Below are 19,363 nucleotides of genomic sequence, written 5' to 3' on the forward strand. Positions count from 1 at the left end.
TTGATCAGCAGCTCATGCCATTTAGGGGCCGTTGTCCCTTCAGGTAGTACATACCGTCTAAACCGCAAAATATGGACTCAAGATTTGGGCTGCCTGTGATGCTGCTTCATCATATGCGTGGAACTTGCAAGAGTACACGGGCAAGCCAGACGCAGGCTGAGAAGAACCAAGGGATGCGGGTTGTCTTGGACGGGACACAGGGACTCCGTGGCCACAAAATTACATGTGACAACTCTTTTACTTTGCACAAGCTTGGACAGGAGCTCCTCAAGAGGAAGCTGACAATGGTAAGAACAGCACGAAAAAACAACCAAGAGCTCCCACCTCAGCTGTTGAATACACGGAACAGATCTATCAATTCCTCTAAGTTTGTGTTCACTGCCGACACGTCCCTAGTGTCCTACTTTCCAAAGAAAGGCAAAAATGTGGTAATCATGAGTACGGTTAATAGGAATGGGAGAATCTGTGGCCGGGAACATCAAAAAACAGAAATCATAACGGATTACAATGCCACAAAAGGAGGGGTGGACAATTCAGACACGCTGGTGACTGGCTACAGCTGCAAAACAAGAACCCTACGCTAGCCATTTGTGATTATTCTTCAACATCTTGGACATCTTAGCGTACAGCGCGTTTGTCATCTGGATGACGTTGGACCCAGATTGGAACAGAGCGAAGCTCCAGAGGAGACGGCTCTTTCTCAAGGAGCTGGGCAAAGCATTGTTAAGACCTCAAATCCATAGGAGGCAACATATCCCAAGGACCCCAGCTTCTGCAGCCATCGTGAGGAGGATTCAGGAGGAGGATGCTGGTGCCCCATCTTAATTTTTTTGATAGGAATAACACCATTCTCTGTAATTTATAACTTGACAAGAGCTAGGTAAATGAGTAGTCCGTTTGGATAAGGGAATTGTAAATATAAATTACTCTTATTTTAGATACTGTATATTTTACTTTATAATCGCTGGAGACAAATGTGAAACCGGTCATATGGCAACACACTGAAGCATATCAACTTTCCCACAGTCAAGTTTATGAAATGCTGTACCATTATGCAGAATTTAAATTGTACAGGCTTTTAACTTGAAGGGATGGGCACTAACATGTCTTAATTATAGTGTCGTGGAAATTACCATTAAGGACTCCACATCAAAGTTAAATGAACAGACCTTTATTGATTTCGACCGGAGAGGTTACAACAAACGTAATACTCAAAGTACAAGTGTGTCAGAAGCTATGAAGGGGTGCTCTCCCTTCAGCACTCTTTACACTCATGCACAAACTAGGTGTCTCTGCTCTCAGGGTGGAGTAAGCTGATCATGACCTTGCACACATAGTTTCCAGGCATTGAGCAAAAGGAACAATGTGTTCCCTTCTTTCTGTTCTTCTATCAGTCCCCTCCCTGAGAGCAGTCACAGAACATCCTAACACAATAATCAGGAAACAACACGCTACATGTAGTCACCCATTTGCAGAGACACAGAGGACACTAAACATGTCCACATCACCCTCACGTCTTACTTCTTAACACACATTCAGTCTAGCAACAGGAGGGCATTTAGTAAATACTGATTATTATATACAAGAGGCATAACAGTAGTAAGAAAACATTTCTCCATTACCCTTTACGTCGTAAGGCTGCTGTCGTTTAACAACCTAACTTAAAACCGTCAGGTACTTAATCAAACATGGATACTAACTCATTATTGTCTATTATCATCCATTATAGGGGGGAAGGGGAGTTCCTGGAGAGACAGCAAGTTATCAGTATCATCTTCTTTTGTAGCATTGAACAGTATGGTTGCTGAGATTCGAGTTGCCAGGGAAGTACAAATGGCCTTAGCAAAATCAAACACATTAAACAAAAGATTCCCACTGAGCTATCTGGGAGCCCCAAGCTCCAAAGAGGCCTTCCAGTAAACACCCACTGATTCCCCGCAATGAGACTTTTCAACAGTGGCAATGTAGTTAGCAAGATCATTCACATTTGATGACACACCTGGGACAAAACTGCAGCATTTGTCACCAATGAGTGCACAAGTACCCCCTTGACCAGCCAATAAATAGTCAAGTGCCTTCTGTTTTGCAGGGCCACCTTGCGGAGTGATACCACTTCCTCATTCAGAGCACACGCAACTCCATATTGGGGCAGCAAAACACAAGCAAATCGGGAGAAGAAGGTCTGCACCTGAGTGGCATCTGCAAGGGATCGCTTATTAAAATGAGGGGTTGGCTGATGATAGTCCCTAAACAGAATCCTCAATTCTGTTTCTGTGTTTCCAAGGACTCTCATGGCCGGCAGCACAAACCCAACAGTAAACGTCCCTCCCCAATTAGGAGGTAAACGATGATGAGCAAATCGGCCACACAACCAAAAGGTGCCATTTTGGGTTCCTTTCAATGCGATAGACTTATTGTTGACAGAAATTGCATAACTCACATTTCCTGGTGCTCCTGTAACAGAATCATGTACTACATGAGAGCAGTTACCATGGATCCTACTATAGTGATGGGTGGGTCACTGCAATTGTTTGGTCTAGGATATACAAGGCTGACAATAAAATTTTCCATCACAAAATAAGTAATGGAGTCAGAATTCTTTGGAGGTAATTGGCCAATGACAATATTGAGGACAGTTAAATAGTTAAGTTCACCCTCAAGGGAACCCCTACATATGGGAGACCCTTGCCTACTCCCACAGGACCCCACCCACATACCCAAAAAATAAGTCTGATATGAGGTGACATTTGCTGCCATTTCAGCTCGAGAGAGGAACAGATTCCCTCCCTCATCTTGACCTCTTACTTCTCTTCCTTCGGCTGGCTCCTCCATCTGGACCACCCTCCGGGTCTGCGGTGGTACCATTGGCTCGGGACTTTCATCTTCACCTGAATGTTCACCCACTGTTAAAATCAACACAATATAGCAGATCTATACAGGCAGGCGACACACCCTAAGGGATGGGGCTCCTGCCATCCTCCTCAAGGACAGGAATTTGTCTGCAGTGCGAGACGTGAATCCAGGTGTCCCTCTCAGCTACCTTTACTGCAGTCGGGATGGTCAGCGAAACCTGATATGGTCCACTCCAACGAGGATCCTTCCAGCACTTCCTTCTGTAGTCTTTTACCACCACAAAGTCTCCAGGGCGCAGACAATGCTCAGTTCCTCCTTATAGGTTGTGCAGAGAAACCTTCACCCGTGGGAAGAGAGTCTTAAGAACATTGTTAAGTGAGACACAGTATGCAACCATGTCTTCTTCCATTCCCTGCAACGTCAACCTGTTTTGAGGAAATAGCGTGTGAGTCATTCTCATGGGTTGCCCTGTCAGCACCTCATGGGGAGAGAGACCAGTCACTGTGTCGGATCTGCCTCTCATGCTCATGCTCATGGAAGCACCTTCACCCATGCCAGACTTGTTTCACCAATCAGTTTAATCAATTTCGTTTTTAGGGTTTGGTTTTCCCATTCTACCGCACACACAGATTCAGGATGATTGGCACAATGGGTTCTCAAATCAATCTGTAAAGCCTCTGACAGGGACTGAACAATTTCATTCACAAATCCCGAACATTGTCGGAGAAGACTTTTGACGGAAGACCCCACCTTGGTATGATCTCTCTCAGAAGAGCCTTTGCCACAGCAGCTGCTGTAGCTCTCCTGCAAGGAAAAGCTACAACATTTTTAAAAAATATGTCAACAATCACTAAACAATACATGTTCCCCTCACAAGGGGTCAACTCCATGAAGTCCATCATAAAGTGCTTGTCACGCTCTGACCTTAGAGAGCCTTTTTATTTCTCTATGTGGTTAGGTCAGGGTGTGATTTGGGGTGGGCATTCTAGTTTGTATATTTCTTTGTTGGCCGGGTATGGTTCCCAATCAGAGTCGGCTGTCTATCGTTGTCTCTGATTGGGGATCATACTTAGGCAGCCCTTTTTCCCACCTTCAGTTGTGGGATCTTGTTTTCTGTTTAGTGTCTTTGCCTGACAGAACTGTGCGCTTTCGTTTTCGCTTTTGATATTTTGTTTGAGTGTTTTTTGATTAAAAGAATCATGAACACTTTCCACGCTGCGCTTTGGTCTACCCTTCCTACCACCAACGAGAGCCGTTACTGTGCTCAAAAGGCCTATCTGGCCTGGGATGGGGTGTGGGGGTTACTGAAATGCTGCGTCCAACATTGTTAGTCCTACAGATCACATATTTATTACAATACATTTCTGTAAACAGTAAATCCTACTGTACTCCAATATTTATTTAGAAGATCCACCACCACTTTTGACTCATGGTCTTGACCATGTGACAATTTAGCAAGGTATTGGAAAGTAAAACGAGGCAATGCAGGTCTATTATAATCATTAAGCCATACAGCTGAGGTGTCCTTGTGACCGTGTTCAGCCCACTGCCTTTTCTCAGTCGCATCTGCTGCTGCCTGCAAAACAACAAAATCATTAGGAGAAAAAGGGTTAGTGGGAACAGGAACTGCTGCCATCTGTAGAAAGGGGGAAACAGAAGAGGAAGCAGCCAGCTTGGCCACACAATCAGCTTTGGCCTTCCCTTGAGAAACACTGCCCATTGCAGAAGTGTGTGCTTGGCACTGAACCACTGCAATAGCTGAAGGGAGCTGAACGGCAATCAGCAAAGAAGAGACAAGATCACAGTGAGCAATAGTTTTTCCAGACCAAGTAAAAAATCCTCTATTTTCCACAATGTGCCAAAATAGTGCACAACACCAAATGCATATCTATTATCAGTATCAGTGTAATCCTCAGCGAAAATACATGCCCTGGTCAAACCAAATAACTCTGCTGCCTGAGCAGACAAGTGAGGGGAAAGTCTGGCACTTTCCACAGTTTGAACAGCGGTGACAACAGCATAGCCTACTAAAGGTTCACCCTTGCTGTTTCGCAAGGCAGAGCCATCCACAAAAAACTCAAAGTCAGAATTCAATGGAGGAACGTCTTTTAGGTCAAGCCTAGGGCTACAGTCAATCGCAATGATTAGTTCACAGTCATGTTCTTCCCCGGCATCAGCTGTATGGAGAAGAGTAGATGGGTTAAGCCGATTACAGTGGTTCGTCCTTTAAAAGTTGCAGCGTACTGGTGCCACAGAATTCTATGGCACGTTATTTAAGTGTCAACCACTGGTACCATTGATGGGAGTTTGACCACCAGAGGCCTTCAATAGTGGTTGTACTAGAGAATTTAAAGCCTCTTTTTTAAGAACATAGTATATGGGACTGATTTTAAGACATTTTGCTTAATTAATTGAATTAATATTATGGTGTTTCTATTCCAAGGGAAATGAAAAACCCTCTGCGTTTCCGTTAGGATGGAATGAAAAATATATACACCCTATGTATAATTGTAGTCTAACCAATATAAAAATGGAGATCCAGTGAAAATAAAAATTCTCATTGATTTATCAAGACCAGCCCCCATGCTTGTCTCAGAGCAGCACGAAACATTGCTAAAATAGTTGTAAGCTATTGCTTCAAATCCTATTGCATCTAACTTCAATATGCTCTTGTAATAAGTAAGACCAACACCACTTTAACAGCACATTACTTAACACTAGTGAGACTCATGTCACCTACGCTAGGCCTAGAGTATATTGAAAAATATGACGTGACTCTCCGCCAATAATTACATATAGAAGATTGGAGGATTCTAAATTAAAACCAAAAGCCGCGTCTTGGGTCTTCTGGTGGCAGCCGTCAAGGGTATTGAACCTGCATCTGTAGCAACGCATTTTGCACTGTGGGAGCCCCCATTCACAAAGTATCGAAATACAGAGAGGTGTTGGTAAAGGTATATTGTCCTGCTAATAGCCCATAATGGGCTATTATAATACTGTACATTGTGTCCCGGTCAGGATAACCAAAACATTTATTTATTAAAGAAAGATTGTTGGTACTTATTTATTTTGATCTAAAGCCATGAAAGAGTGAGTCACTCAGGTTTATGTATGTGCTGGGCTATATGACCGTGCCATCAACTTGATAATATATAACAATATTTTGGAGGTTATTTAATTTTCAAAAGATGAAAGTGAGCGATTGTAATCTGAATAATGGCCAAAATAATAAAATTTCTGTTTTTAGAGGGAGAGAAACGCTGGGCCATTTGTGCCCCGTTCATAAAGGCCAAAATATAGCTCTGCTAATAGCTATACAATGTGACCGTGTGTTTGAAAGAGTATTTTCCAGTAAGCAACAATTTGTTTACCTTCATTAGACAACTTTGTTCCAATATTTCTGTAATTCAGTGATATTTATTCCCATAGTAATTCATTATGGATCCATAACTAAATAAACTTCTGCATTTTGAAAGAGTATTTTCATCATTATTTTATGAACGAAATCATAAAGATGCTGAGGAAGAAATACTGTACTGTACAGTATATGCTTTTAAATTTGGATAATAAAGCATTTAGAAGATATAAGCCACCTGCATTTGTTTATTAGGCCACAGCAGAACAGCATAACGGTCCGGATGGCCCTTACTGTGCCTGGTGAGCAGTTGGTCGAGTTCTGTTGTCAGAAGAGGAATGGAAATGTCAGGCTGAACCGAAGACCTGATGAATCCGCCAGGTATGTTGACTCTGCCTGTCAGAGGTGGAGTTCCAGAGCTCACAGGTGTGCCTGCATGGATTGTGACTCCATCTCATTGCTCTCGTCATTCTCTGCCTGTCTCTCCGCCAATGCCGCATGGCTCTGGACCAATGCATCAGCTGTCGCCCGTATCTCTGCCCTCCGATAATGTTTCTCTTTCTGCTGGTCTGCCTTCAATGACTCGATCTCGGTTTTCAAAGTTTGAATCTGATCCATGTGCACCTTCATCAGATGAGCAGAATGGTTCGATTATAGTGACCTATGATAGAAACGGTAGATCAATTAAGAATTAAAAGTGACTCCAACACACATATGCTGTGTACACATTTTAAGAATCTATCTAACTAACCCCTTTCTTGGCAACCATGTATTTTTTCAGTGCGGCCCGTTGTCTAGCCCTTTGTCCACTGATCTCCACGGATGGTTGTTGGAATGTTTGTATGGGCTGCAAAAACACATTCACGTTTTTAGTACACAATTTTTTTAAATGTAATTTAACCTTTATTTAATTATTGATTTTATTACACAGTATGCCTACCCAAAATGCACTGAAACCAAAATACCTTTTAGTTTTGGTGATTATCTCAGCTCTGGCTCATTATCAAGTTCTCTCGTGTTTACGGTCCTAACCCTGGAACAGGTAGCACCATAGAAAGAAGCTGGCTTGATGAAAACAATGTCCATTTCGTCTGTTCTCTTTGGTAGCAATGTCATTTTTTGCCATTAGGGGGGTGTTCACACCTACAGTAGCACGGCTATAAAGAGTCTATTGTCCTGCTAACCGGGCTACAAGTGTTTGAAAACGTGTTTTCAAATGCCACCAGCTGTCCATCACAACTGTAAATAAAAACACAGCATCTTGTTTACATTCTTTACTGTAACCACAATGTCACAAATAATTTGTATCTCCCCCTATCTTTCCAATTACTTTTAGAGTTTGGGATTTACAAATGTGAGCTATTCATGTCATTTTTCGTTAAATCCAGTTTGGATTAAAGTATGACTTTTGAGTGAAGCCTTTTAGTGAGAGGTCTAATGCTTTAATGTTTGATAATATCGGCCCTCCGAATTCATATCTAAGGAGCATTTTTGACGCCATTATTAGTTACATTGTTTTAGTTTGAACGTGCAGACAGGCACTAAGAACAGCGGGAACGTTTCCCTAGTCAGCGCCATTATTAGTGAAATGCCCCTTAAAGTGTTGCTCTGTGCTACCCAGTGGGGCGGGGTGGGGGTCCACCCCCCTTTCCCCGTGGGCTAGGCCCATCCCATGCCCCCTACCCTCGTGCCTTGAACCTCACGCGCCCACTGCTGTTTCAGTGGATACAGCTGGAGAACTGCAAGGCAATTCCATTGTGCGCCACTCGGGAGCCATGAGCAATATATATTGTCCTGCTAATAACAGGGTTAATAATATATCTGTGAGAATATCCATGGGGCTTTTATATAATTCTAAATTAATAGTAATAATAATAATAATCACTTTGTTAAAAAAAAAAATATTTTGTAGATTATTTCGCTTTCAAATAACGTAAAATGAGCGAGAAAAATGCCATTCTTGAATATTGGGTGAGATATTGTTACTAATTTGTAAATAAAACCAGTTTGTTATTTAGAATTATTTATATCTGTTTTTAGAGGGAGAGAAACCAAAATCTTACAGTCATCTCATGGGTCTCCCAGTCAAGGCTGGCAGGGTTATTGTAGCAACACAGCTTGCAGCATCTGTCAAGGCTGGCAGCATCTGTAGCAACACAGCTTGCAGCATCTGTCAAGGCTGGCAGCATCTGTAGCAACACAGCTTGCACTGCTATGCAGTGTCTTAGACCGTTGCGCCACTCAGGCGCTGTAGAATGTGACTGGTCAGGAGTGGGCTACAGTACTAAATTAAGAGCAAAATAAAATAATAAAAACCTTTGTTTTAGTAAGTAATACTGAAGTTGTGCACGGTTATCAGTTTCTATTTAGGTTTATGTCACCCATTCATTGTCAGTTAGAGACACGGTAGGACCCAAAAGCATAATCAGTCCTCAAACTCCCCCTTGCGCTGGTCTGGAGCAATTAAGTAGTGACGCAGGGTACCATACTTAACCACATATTACCTCTAAGTCCCGCAGCATAATCGCAAATCTTTTAGGGGAGCAACCACTGTACATCTTTTCAGGGTAACATGAGACATTGTCAACAGAATGTTCTGATAATCCAGTAATCTGGCAGGCGTAAAATGGGCAGTTTTAGTCTGTAATAATTGCATGAACCACTCAGTCATTGCTACAATATATGAACATGCCAAACCGCCTCAGTAACAAAGCGGAGGCAGGAAACCAAACCTCAAATAACAGTGTATAAATGCTTAGCCAACTCCGTGGTACTTGGCCTATAGCCAACTCCATGGTACTGTGTCAACATAGCAGACATAAATCCATGATTCTCAGAGACAAAAAGATGGAATGGTTTGGTGTGGTCAGGCAAACCCAAACAGGGGCTCGACAGTAGAGCCTGTTTAACTTAATCAAGGCTGATTCATTCCACCACTTCAGACATTTCCTACTTTCTGCCATGAATACAATCTTGCAGAGGCTGTACTGTCTCCACTTAATCTTTCAACCATGGGTGGCAGTAACCAGCCACTCCCGTCAGTGACATCATATGGTGTTTAGTAACAAGTTTAGACAGGGACTCAAGCATATCTTTGGAGATGGTGTGATCCTTAGAAGTAATGTCATGATCCAAATACTTAACCAAACTTTTACACAACTGCATCTTAGAGGGGGACATTTTGTGTCCATTTTCAGCGAAGAAAATCAACAGTGCCTTAGTATCTTCGTGACAGATCTCCTCCGATAAGGAACAGACCAACAGTTCATCTACATGAGAAGGGCCACAGTCTGGTTTCTAAACCAGAATGTAATGGTGATCTGTAGGAGGAATGTATATGGTGGAGTCAATTAAGGTTGGATATATAATGTACTGAGTAAAGGAAAGGTAATCACATGGTCGTGGTCACTGATAAGGTTGAAGAGCTGTGGATTAGTGAGGAATGGAGGCCGAGGTCAGGTCACATTAAGGGAGAAGGAAAGAGAGATTAAAGTAGATGTCACGCGTCAAAATTTGATTGATGACCCTAAGTCCAGCTGTCAAAAAAATGATTGATGACCCTATGTTCTGCTGATGTTCTGCTGACACGTGCAAGCCCTGGGTTTCCTGTCCTGACCCCCCTTTTGGTTTGAGGGGGGTGGGGTGGTTGGGGGTGTGTGTGCTGAACATTTCAAAGAGTAAGGCCTATTTTATAGCTTATAGCCCTCCGGGGTTGTTGTCTAGGAAACACTAATGTCAGGGGCACAGCCTTATAAAGCCCTAGGAACAATCCCCCTGTTTAAGTCTGTACATGATAACCCCCTGAATATTAAACAAAAATGCCCCCTATGCCAATTTTAGGGATGTTATGCTCGGCTTGTCATGAACCCAGTGACCAAAGCCTTGAAGAAGTTCTGTGTGAAGCTCCAGAATGTTTTAAAGGATTTTTGGGTACGAGTGAAGGCCACATTTCTTACATATTCCACCCGGAGGATTCTACGGTAAAGATATTCACAGACAGTGGCCCCAAACCCGTTTATCAGGCAAAACCTGGGATTTTTTCTCCTGCTCTGGGGATGAGAGAATGGCTAAAGATCAGGCTGGCTCTCTGTAAAATTGAACAGGTTCTGAGTGGTACACAGCTGCCGGGCTATGCGTTGGAAGAACAGGTCTGCGGACGCAGTGATCTGAAAGCTCTAAGAATCGCTTCAATGGACTATGCCCCTAATAACAAAGTGACAATTTTAGCCTGTGAATTTTATGATGGTGCTAATGCTACAAAGTCTGTCAATTCTCCTGTAGCTTCCAGAGCCTGCAAAGATGTCAACTTTTTTATTCCTGTGTTTAGTTTTAAATGGTTGGATTATCCGATTTTCATAACCCTTATGAATAAGCTGGACATTCTCTTCCAAAATGGGGAACAGTTAAAGCGCTGGGCGAGGCTTTCCTTGAGACAGAGTCAAGACCAAAAGGCCCGACGGAGGATCTACCCCTGGAGTGAAAACTTACCAAGTGTTGATGGACCTAGCAAGAGAGCCATGCCTTTTGAGGGCGAACTCGACACTGATAATGGGGGGGTGGTTGCATAAGCCCCCTGGATCTGTAAGAAAGGCATCGTAAAATACCTTAATTGTGAACGGTTATAAAATGTATGTACTAAATATTTTGAATGAAATAAATGGTTTTTAAAAGCCGAATCTCACCATGTCCTGAACTCGCTAGTTTGTTCACTCTTAGCTCAGTCTGTCCCTGAGGAGAAAACTTGCTGAAAAAGACATGTGTGTGGGCGTGCGTGTGCTGGAGTGGCTGTGTGTGTGTGTGTTTCAAAACAAAGAAAACGGGGCGGGGTGTGTTCATAAATGGATATGCGTCAGCGCTCAAGGCTCTCTCTCTCTCTCTCTCTCTCTAGTCTTTGTCTTACGGACACTTACGAATCATTAACAGCATTTCAAAACATAATTTAGGTTTTAGGGTCTAATGTAGCAAGCAATACGTGTCAAATATGGGCCACAGTCAATCATGACAGCCTCTTTATGAAAGGCCTTTACTTATGACTTAAACAGATTCATTTTCTACACATCTTATTCATTAATGCTGTGGGATAAATCAGGGGTTTCTAGGTGGGCTTAAACAAATCTACAGTGAAACAAAAGTGTACATTTTACACATATGCTTATTGACTTTTAAAAAGACCACAGTAACATGACAGATATAGTGGAGATGCATGCTACACAAATCTGCTAGTGGATATTCAATGTACAACAATAGTCTTAGGTAACAAGCAATACGTGTTAAATATGGGGCCACAGTCAATCATGACAGCCTCTTTAGGAAAGGCCTTTACTTATGACTTAAACAGAATCATTTTATACCCAGCTTATTTATTAATGCTGTGGGATAAATCAGGTGTTTCTAGGTGGGCTTAAACAAATCTACAGTGAAACAAAAGTGTACATTTTACACACATGTTTTATTGACTTTTAAAAAGACCACGGTAACATGACAGATATAGTGGAGATGCATGCTACACAAATCTGCTAGTGGATATTCAATGTACAACAATAGTCTTAGGTAACAAGCAATACGGGTTAAATATGGGGCCACAGTCAATCATGACAGCCTCTTTATGAAAGGCCTTTACTTATGACTTAAACAGATTCATTTTCTACCCCTCTTATTCATTAATGCTGTGGGCATACCCCAGGATTTACATGCCGGACGGATTATCTAACCATGGAGGGAAAATTTACGGAGCTTTGAGGGAGTGTGCAAGCGTCTCAGCGATCGGATAATGGTCAGGGCTAACCAGGACCTATATCTGTAAGAAAGGCATAGTAAAAGACATTAATTATGAACGGCTATAAACTGTATGTACAAAATATTTTGAATTAAATAAAATGGTATCTCACCTTTCAACGATAGGAATAAGTCCTTTCCATCTATCACCAAGCATGCCCCCGGAGGAAAAAAAAACTTGAGGAAAAAGCCATGTGCGCGCGTGCGTGTGCTGGAGTGTATGTGCATGTGTGTTTCAAAACAAAGAAAACGGGGCGTGGTGTGTGTTCAGAAATGGCCAGGCGTCTGCGCTCAAGGCTCTCTCTCTAGTCTTTGTCTTACGGCCACTTACGAATCATTAACAACATGTCAAAACATAATTTATGTTTTAGGGTCTAAAACAGAGGCTTTAGGGTTTTAAAAAGTCAATCAGTCCCTCGTTGTCTAGAACTCCCAAACCCCAGGGCTTGAAACGTACATACGTTGTCTATTTACCGGTTAGTTTGTAGAATATCCTAGGGGGTAATAAGGTTTAGCCACACCAATCCCTTTGTTTGAACCAAATAACTTAGGAGTTAAATATAGCTGGGGTCTAGTCCTAAAAAAAACGTCACCCCCGGCTCTGTAAACTCATTCCGTACTATCACGACTTTTGAGCCAAGGCCGCAAACTTCTCAACGAGTCTAGTGAAACAGATAGTTTCCTACTGTTAGCATCGTTTTAGCGCAGTTACACACATGCAGGACAGCAGAATTGTTATCGGACTGACCCGTTAAAAAGATAATCTGGGAAACCCTCCTAATGGATCTTTCTGAAGGTGAGTTCGTGAAATAAATATATATATATATATATATATATATATATGCTGTATATTAGATTTAGGATGCGGGGACTTGTTTGAACATTGTGAATGTTATAGTAATATTAAACAGGAGTTATAGGGGTTTTAACCGATGACAACAATGATTATTTTATTTAAGTCAAATGCACATATTCATGTAATTTAAAACGTTCGCAGGATATGCAACATTAAGCCAACTGCATCCCGGGGATAAAGGATATGGAACCGCCTTCATTAGAAAGGAATTCCGAAGAGCAACGGATGGACACAGAATTTTACGAGATATCTATATGTCAACTGTATGTATTTTTTATGCTAAAATGTACACCCGAAATCGAAAATCATACAACCCTGGAGGACATGATCGAAACGGAAGGGGTACCCCCGGAACATGAAGAGTAAAACATTGAATTCGGAAGATTTCCCCGCTTCAAATGACATTTCGGAGGTCTCTGATTTGCGGTTGTTTGTGATGGGCAGAAAACAGGTTAAGGAAAACTCCGAGGCTGAAACAACATTCAGTCATGCTATTCTAAAACAGGAAGACAACGATTTTTACAGATATTCAGAAACAGATGGACAATAATTATCATTATAATTTGTTTTTTAAATATATTTTTTAGGCCATATGTTAAATGGACGTATTCGTATAAGTTAAAATGTATCTATTTTGTATAAATACATGTTAACATTATCTAACGTATGTATGATACCCAGAGGCTACAGGGCATAATGGATTTGGAACCGACAGAGTTAGATGGGGATTCTCAGAAGCAAACTGCGTCAGGTCCTTTACGTGGCCCATTCACTAATACACTATTTTCGGCGTAAGTCCCCCTCCCCCCGACTACGGAAGAGCAGATGAAACAGAGACAATTCTGCGGGCTTGTACTGAAGGCCTTAACCTAACTCCAAACACAAGCCAGCAGCCCAGGGGCCTGTTGCACAAAAGTAGAATTAAGACATCCGGGATAAATGACTCAGCTGAGCTCAATGAAGCCAAAACATGTGCGTCCAGGCTTAATTGGTTGCACAAAGACCAAGCCAGGATGAGCAGACACGGATTCATTAAGCCAGGTGAAACCAATCCTGGATAGGTGCGCGCTCACGGCTCACTCAAATAGACCCCGCCACAGATCACAGATTAACTGATTTACCATGGCAACTAGAGCCGCGTACTTTTCCCCGTCGGAAGCACAAATCCTCATGGAGGCATACGAGGAGGTAAAAGATATAATTAAGAAGAAAGGCAACACCGCCACAGTGATAAAGCAAAGAGAAAAAGCGTGGCAAAGTATTGCAGACCGCCTGAATGCGTAAGTAGTGCACAATTACACACTCACCGCTCCGCTGAAACATCACAATTACAATTCAAATATTTAATTCACATCTCCAAAAATGCAGTTGTACTGTAATTATGAAACGGTTAAATTTTTAATTGAAATGCACTGCAGATATGAGTGAAATTGTGTAAAGTAACTCCATCACACTGTATAAAGCTATGATAAATTTTTTGATATTTTTACTGAAAACAAGACAAAAATACCAAGTAATTTTTTGCAGTGTGACTCCATTAAATGTGTGTGTGTGTGTGTAGATTAAACATGAACGGGCCAAAACGGACATGGCAGCAGGTCAAAATCAAATACAAGAACATTCTGCAGAATGGTATGGTCCCTGACTAATATTTAACAAAGCACAAGCATATATTGTACCCAGAAGGTGCCTGCTCACACATTGTCTGTACTGTTTTAGCAGTGAAAAAGAATACCCACAGACAAGGCACGGGTGGTGGGTCACCAAAGGCTGACCTTACCCCAGCAGAGGACATGGCCTTGGAGCTAAATAAAGGCAGGCCCGTCTTAGAGGGGATCCCTGGGGGGAAAGAGACGAGCATAGGTTCCTCCCAAGATGCCACCCGCTTCATTCAAGGTATGTCCTTCCATCTCTACATGGGATACAACCACATTCATATTGAATCAATTTGGACTGTCTGACTTTGGTTTACCTATTGCCTTGCAGTGTCTGGCAGCACTGTGTTCCTGTTAGAGCCACCAGCACAAGCACCAGACGATGCTGATCCAGTGAGTACTCCATCAAAGGCATACTGTAGGCCTGGCATGTCTTGTCTACTAGCTTCAATATGAATCCGATTAAATGTGATAGGGTGAAGGCCCCAGTGCAGCAGCAACAGCACATGATGGAGACGATGATGAGGAGGAGACCATCTCTCTGGATTCCAGAAGGCATGAGGTATCATGTTAAGACTGTGAAAGTACTATTTACTCTACAATGGTGAGGAGTCCTCATCAAAATCAAAAAATCTAATTTCTTTTACAGGACCCAGATGCTATACAGTGGGAAAACCAGCCTGGCAACATAGTGCGTATTAATAAAAGGACACCACATCCTGCCAAATTCCAGCTGCGCTAATTGTATTGTGTTCACAGAGCTCACAAGCTATCAGAAAGTTGTATGGCAACCACCTCCGGCGCCAAATAGAACTGGCAGACATAGACATTCAGTACAAGAAGAAAAAGATGGAAAATCTTGCACTGGAGTCCGAAATAAAAAAAAAAAAAAAAAAAAAAAAAATTAACAATTAGGAAACTGGACCTTGAAATAAAAAAACTTGAGAGGGAGGTGAGATATGCCTTCAATGTACACTGTATGCTAACTGTAACACAAATGTATTATTCATTATTTTTCTTTCCTCCCCCAGCTCCAAGAAGATGACACAGCTCAAAATAAAAATTAGGTATATTCTCGTAAAGTCAAGTGAGCCATGACATATGAGCTCTTATTGTGAGCACACAGGACGGTGGCATCTTTCTAAGGTTTTTTTTTATTTTCCCAGCAATCAGTACAACCAAGTCATCGTTATAAGGCATCGCCCTCTTTTGCCCACCCCCCCAGCACCAGGTGTGGCCACTAGCCTATATGAAGGCCCAAAATTGTGTGTTCCTTTCTGCTCTGACAATGGCATGCCCATTCGTGCGAGATGTGGTGGATGAAGAAGCACTTGTGCTGAGGAGAGCCTTCAGGCGAGAAAGGGTCTTCAGGGACCGGTTGGACCCACTGGCCTTCCCTGATGACCATCTATATGAAAGATACAGGTTTTCTGCAGATGGCATCAGGTATCTATGCAGACTACTGGGTCCCAGGATTAAGCACCGCACTGCACGGAGCCATGCACTGAGTGTGGAGCAAATGGTTTGTGTGGCCTTGCGCTTTTTTGCTAGTGGAGCCTTCCTGTACTCAGTGGGGGATGCAGAACAGCTGAACAAGGCCACAATTTGCCGCACAATAAGGAGTGTGTGTCTGGCTATCAAAGCATTAGCAGATGTCTTCATCTCCTTCCCTGGCCACAGAAGACTCTGTGACATCAAAGAGGAGTTCTATAGGATTGCAGGTAAGAGGATCTACAAATTACAGGACAACTGTTAACACATAGTAGGATACTCATTACTTTGTGTGACAGGTTTCCCCAATGTCATTGGTGCAGTGGACTGCACACACAAGGATAAAAGCCCCCTCAGGTGCCCATGAGGCCGATTTTGTGAATAGGAAATCCTTTCACAGCATTAATGTTCAGGTGAACATAACTTTTTGATATTGTCCATTGACGAACACTCTGCATTGCCAGTGATGTGCATTGATTGGTGTAATATTCCTCATCTTATGATTTCAGATGGTCTGCAATGCTGACTGTGTGATCAGCAATGTTGTGGCAAAATGGCCTGGCTCAGTCCATGACTCCAGAATCTTTCGGGCCTCTGAAATCTATCAGTGCCTATCACAAGGTAAGCCACACAACCCCTATTTATAACCATCATGGCTGTGTCAAGAATATCACTGTGTTTATGAGGTAGTAATGATGAGATTTTGTGTTGACAGGTGAATTCTCTGGTGTGTTGCTGGGAGACAGGGGGTATGGCTGCCAGCCTTTTCTCCTGACACCTTTCACAGACCCCCAGGAAGCACAGCAGGCCTACAACCATGCCCATGCCAGGACCAGGGCCAGAGTTGAAATGACCTTTGGCCTCCTGAAGGCACGCTTTCACTGCCTTCACAAATTAAGGGTCAGCCCTGTTAGGGCATGTGATATTACTGTGGCTTGTGCTGTCCTCCACAATGTGGCCTGCCTGAGGAAGGAGAGGGCCCCCAGAGTGCCACCAGCCATGGACTGGGACAATCCGGCAATCTTCCCTGATGACGACAGTGGTCGGCTGCTGAGGGACCAATATGTGTTGAATTATTTTAGTTAGTATGTGTGCTTTCAATTTTGGTTAAATATGTCCTGCGGTGGCAGAGGAATTTGGGTTTTTTTGGGTTCGTTTTTTGACGAATTTGGCCTCTTATGATGTTTGTGCGGTATACTGTGTGTAATACAAGGCTGCAGGGAGGCTACTGCATCCATTCATTTGTCTGTTCAGTTGATGTGTATGGATTTGTCCTGCATTTATTTTAGTGTGCAGACATGCAGGGTGTGTTATATACAGACCTTTGAATGTGTATGTATCATTTTGTATAATATGCTTGGATTCTGTGCTTTCCATCTTGTAGAGTCACTGTGACTTCAGTTTCGAAAGGAGCTGATGGTTTACCTGCTTTGTTTTGTCCTTATTCAATAAAGGAACATAATGTTACACATTGTGTTTTTATATTCATATGGAATGTGTATTTGTTTATATGACAGAGTACTAGGGCCACACTGAAGAAAAAGGATAAAGTCATAAATTTATGAGGCTGGTTCTTTCTGCAGAAAAGCTACATATTGTTTTTACAGTTTTGATACTTATGACAATGTGATACTTAATATTCTGGCACATCAGCATGTCTTTGTTTATGAAACCATACTGAAGTACAATTTCACGAAATGCCCCACATCTGTCATTTTAACAACTGTCCTCCTTTAAAACAACTGGTTACAATATTATGACTTGTGTTTTTTTCCCCTCTGTGGCCCTAATATTCTATCATTTTATATATAGCCTTATAGTCTATGGGAAACTGTAAATTATCTAATGATAGCAACATCATCTAAAAATCATTTTTTATCCAAAATCATTGAAATTAATGATCACAAACGTTTAAATAATAACAGTGGGTCTAGTTATATGTGATAACAATGTATAGTGAGCAGTGAAATAACTATTGGTTTCCATTTGTGGTGACTGCTGACTGACATTAGGGATGAGATTAAATAGATCCTGGAATTTAGCCTGGTCTGGAGCAGGCTAGCTCCACAGAATAAATCTCCATGGTAATTTATACCATAACATATCCTCCTGCCCCCTATCCATCTTTAGTGCAACCGGATTACGGATCAATTGAGCCAGGATCACCAAGATATCCTGGCTTAATCCCTTATCCTAGTTTTGTGCAACAGGCCCCTGGACAGATAAAACGATAGTCGGTGAATCTTTCCTTCCTCATGGAACTTTTTTGAAGGGGAGGTGAATATTTGAGGTGATGTTTGTATATATATATATATACTATCTAAGAATGATTGGTATTAATTCTAGGCATTTACATGTATGTTTTTAAAAATGAAGGCTATTTATACAATGAAACATTGTTTTTATTCATAATGTTTGTAAACAATAGCTTCTGCTCCCTTAGGGTCTACTTGAACCGCTTATTAAATCAGACCTCTCAGACCAGAAAGATTGATTAGAAACCATGGCCGCCTATATTCAATCTGTGATTAGAAATGATAATTAGAAGCTATGACAAAACTATGATCAAACTATGATAATAAACTATGAAGACAGGGCTGTATGTGTGTGAATGATGAGCTATTATTTAAGTGTGTAATATTACTCTCTCTCTCTCTCTCTGTCAGGCTATGAAAAAGACAAGAGATAGGACATTGACTCCTGAGTGTTGATAGGTCTTAGATTTTTATAGACAGGGTATCTGTAAAACACAATGTGACAACTATTGAAGATGCAAAAAGGGGTTTTCAGAAATATATTTGGTTGACAGATTTGTATTATTATAAAAAGTAATATAAAAATGATTAGAATCTTTAGTATTATTATGTTACATGCGAGACATACCCAGAAATGTCAGCGTAGACAACTTACAAGAATGTGTTTACCAGGCCGTGATGAAAACATTTTAAAGGAGCTTTAATTCAAACATGCAAAGATATATATTTGAGACAATTACCAACGTTAAAAACATTTGTTACAATATCACAAATAATGTTTCTTGGACTAACACACTGTAGAGTTTCCTATTTACTAAAGAACAATCACTAAGACAAAACACAAAAAGTTGTAATACAATCAGTATACATGGCATTATATATGGAAAACAGGTACATTTTGAAAGATTATGCTGTTGATGTGATTTTTAAAAATTCATTTCTCAATTTAGGATAATACGGTTTATTTTATACTTTACTTAAATTGTATTATTTATCTTGCCTCATACCAGGCTAATACACTACCAAGCCATGCAAACAGCTAGGGACTTAACCCAGAACAGTTGTGGGTCTTTTTTTGGAACAATAAATGATCACGAATACCAATAGGCGTGATTTGATCCTC

At 41.6% G+C, this 19,363-nt stretch overlaps 1 protein-coding gene and 1 long non-coding RNA gene across 8 annotated transcripts; one reads left to right on the forward strand and one right to left on the reverse strand.

The window, feature by feature from the left end:
- Positions 1-1,151: 1,151 nt before the first annotated feature.
- Positions 1,152-12,222, reverse strand: LOC139547029 (uncharacterized). Of its 2 annotated transcripts, XR_011669311.1 has the most exons (6): positions 12,097-12,222; positions 10,891-12,005; positions 10,697-10,787; positions 7,174-7,447; positions 6,960-7,055; positions 1,152-6,869 (listed from the first exon to the last, which is right to left on the reverse strand). It is a non-coding gene; the product is annotated as an uncharacterized lncRNA (long non-coding RNA). The 2 variants fall into 2 exon arrangements; XR_011669310.1 differs by lacking the exon at positions 7,174-7,447.
- A 78-nt stretch (positions 12,223-12,300) lies between these two features.
- Positions 12,301-17,475, forward strand: LOC139547028 (putative nuclease HARBI1). Of its 6 annotated transcripts, XR_011669309.1 has the most exons (12): positions 12,641-12,779; positions 12,981-14,471; positions 14,559-14,735; positions 14,826-14,887; positions 14,970-15,056; positions 15,144-15,185; positions 15,254-15,446; positions 15,526-15,561; positions 15,661-16,215; positions 16,285-16,398; positions 16,495-16,606; positions 16,701-17,475. XR_011669309.1 is itself a non-coding variant. In XM_071356075.1 (11 exons), exons 8-11 carry the CDS (start codon positions 16,147-16,149, stop codon positions 17,069-17,071), a joined length of 666 nt encoding a protein of 221 aa, XP_071212176.1. In that variant the 5' UTR covers positions 12,306-12,779; positions 12,981-14,471; positions 14,559-14,735; positions 14,826-14,887; positions 14,970-15,056; positions 15,144-15,446; positions 15,526-15,561; positions 15,661-16,146; the 3' UTR covers positions 17,072-17,475. The 6 variants fall into 6 exon arrangements, 4 of the variants coding, with proteins under 4 accessions (XP_071212178.1, XP_071212176.1, XP_071212175.1 ...); XM_071356075.1 differs by having other exon boundaries at positions 12,306-12,779; positions 15,144-15,446; XM_071356074.1 differs by having other exon boundaries at positions 12,306-12,779; positions 15,526-16,215.
- The last annotated feature ends 1,888 nt before the right edge of the window (positions 17,476-19,363 follow it).

The sequence above is a fragment of the Salvelinus alpinus genome, chromosome 20 (genome assembly GCF_045679555.1).
Source record: "Salvelinus alpinus chromosome 20, SLU_Salpinus.1, whole genome shotgun sequence".
NCBI lineage: Eukaryota > Metazoa > Chordata > Actinopteri > Salmoniformes > Salmonidae > Salvelinus > Salvelinus alpinus.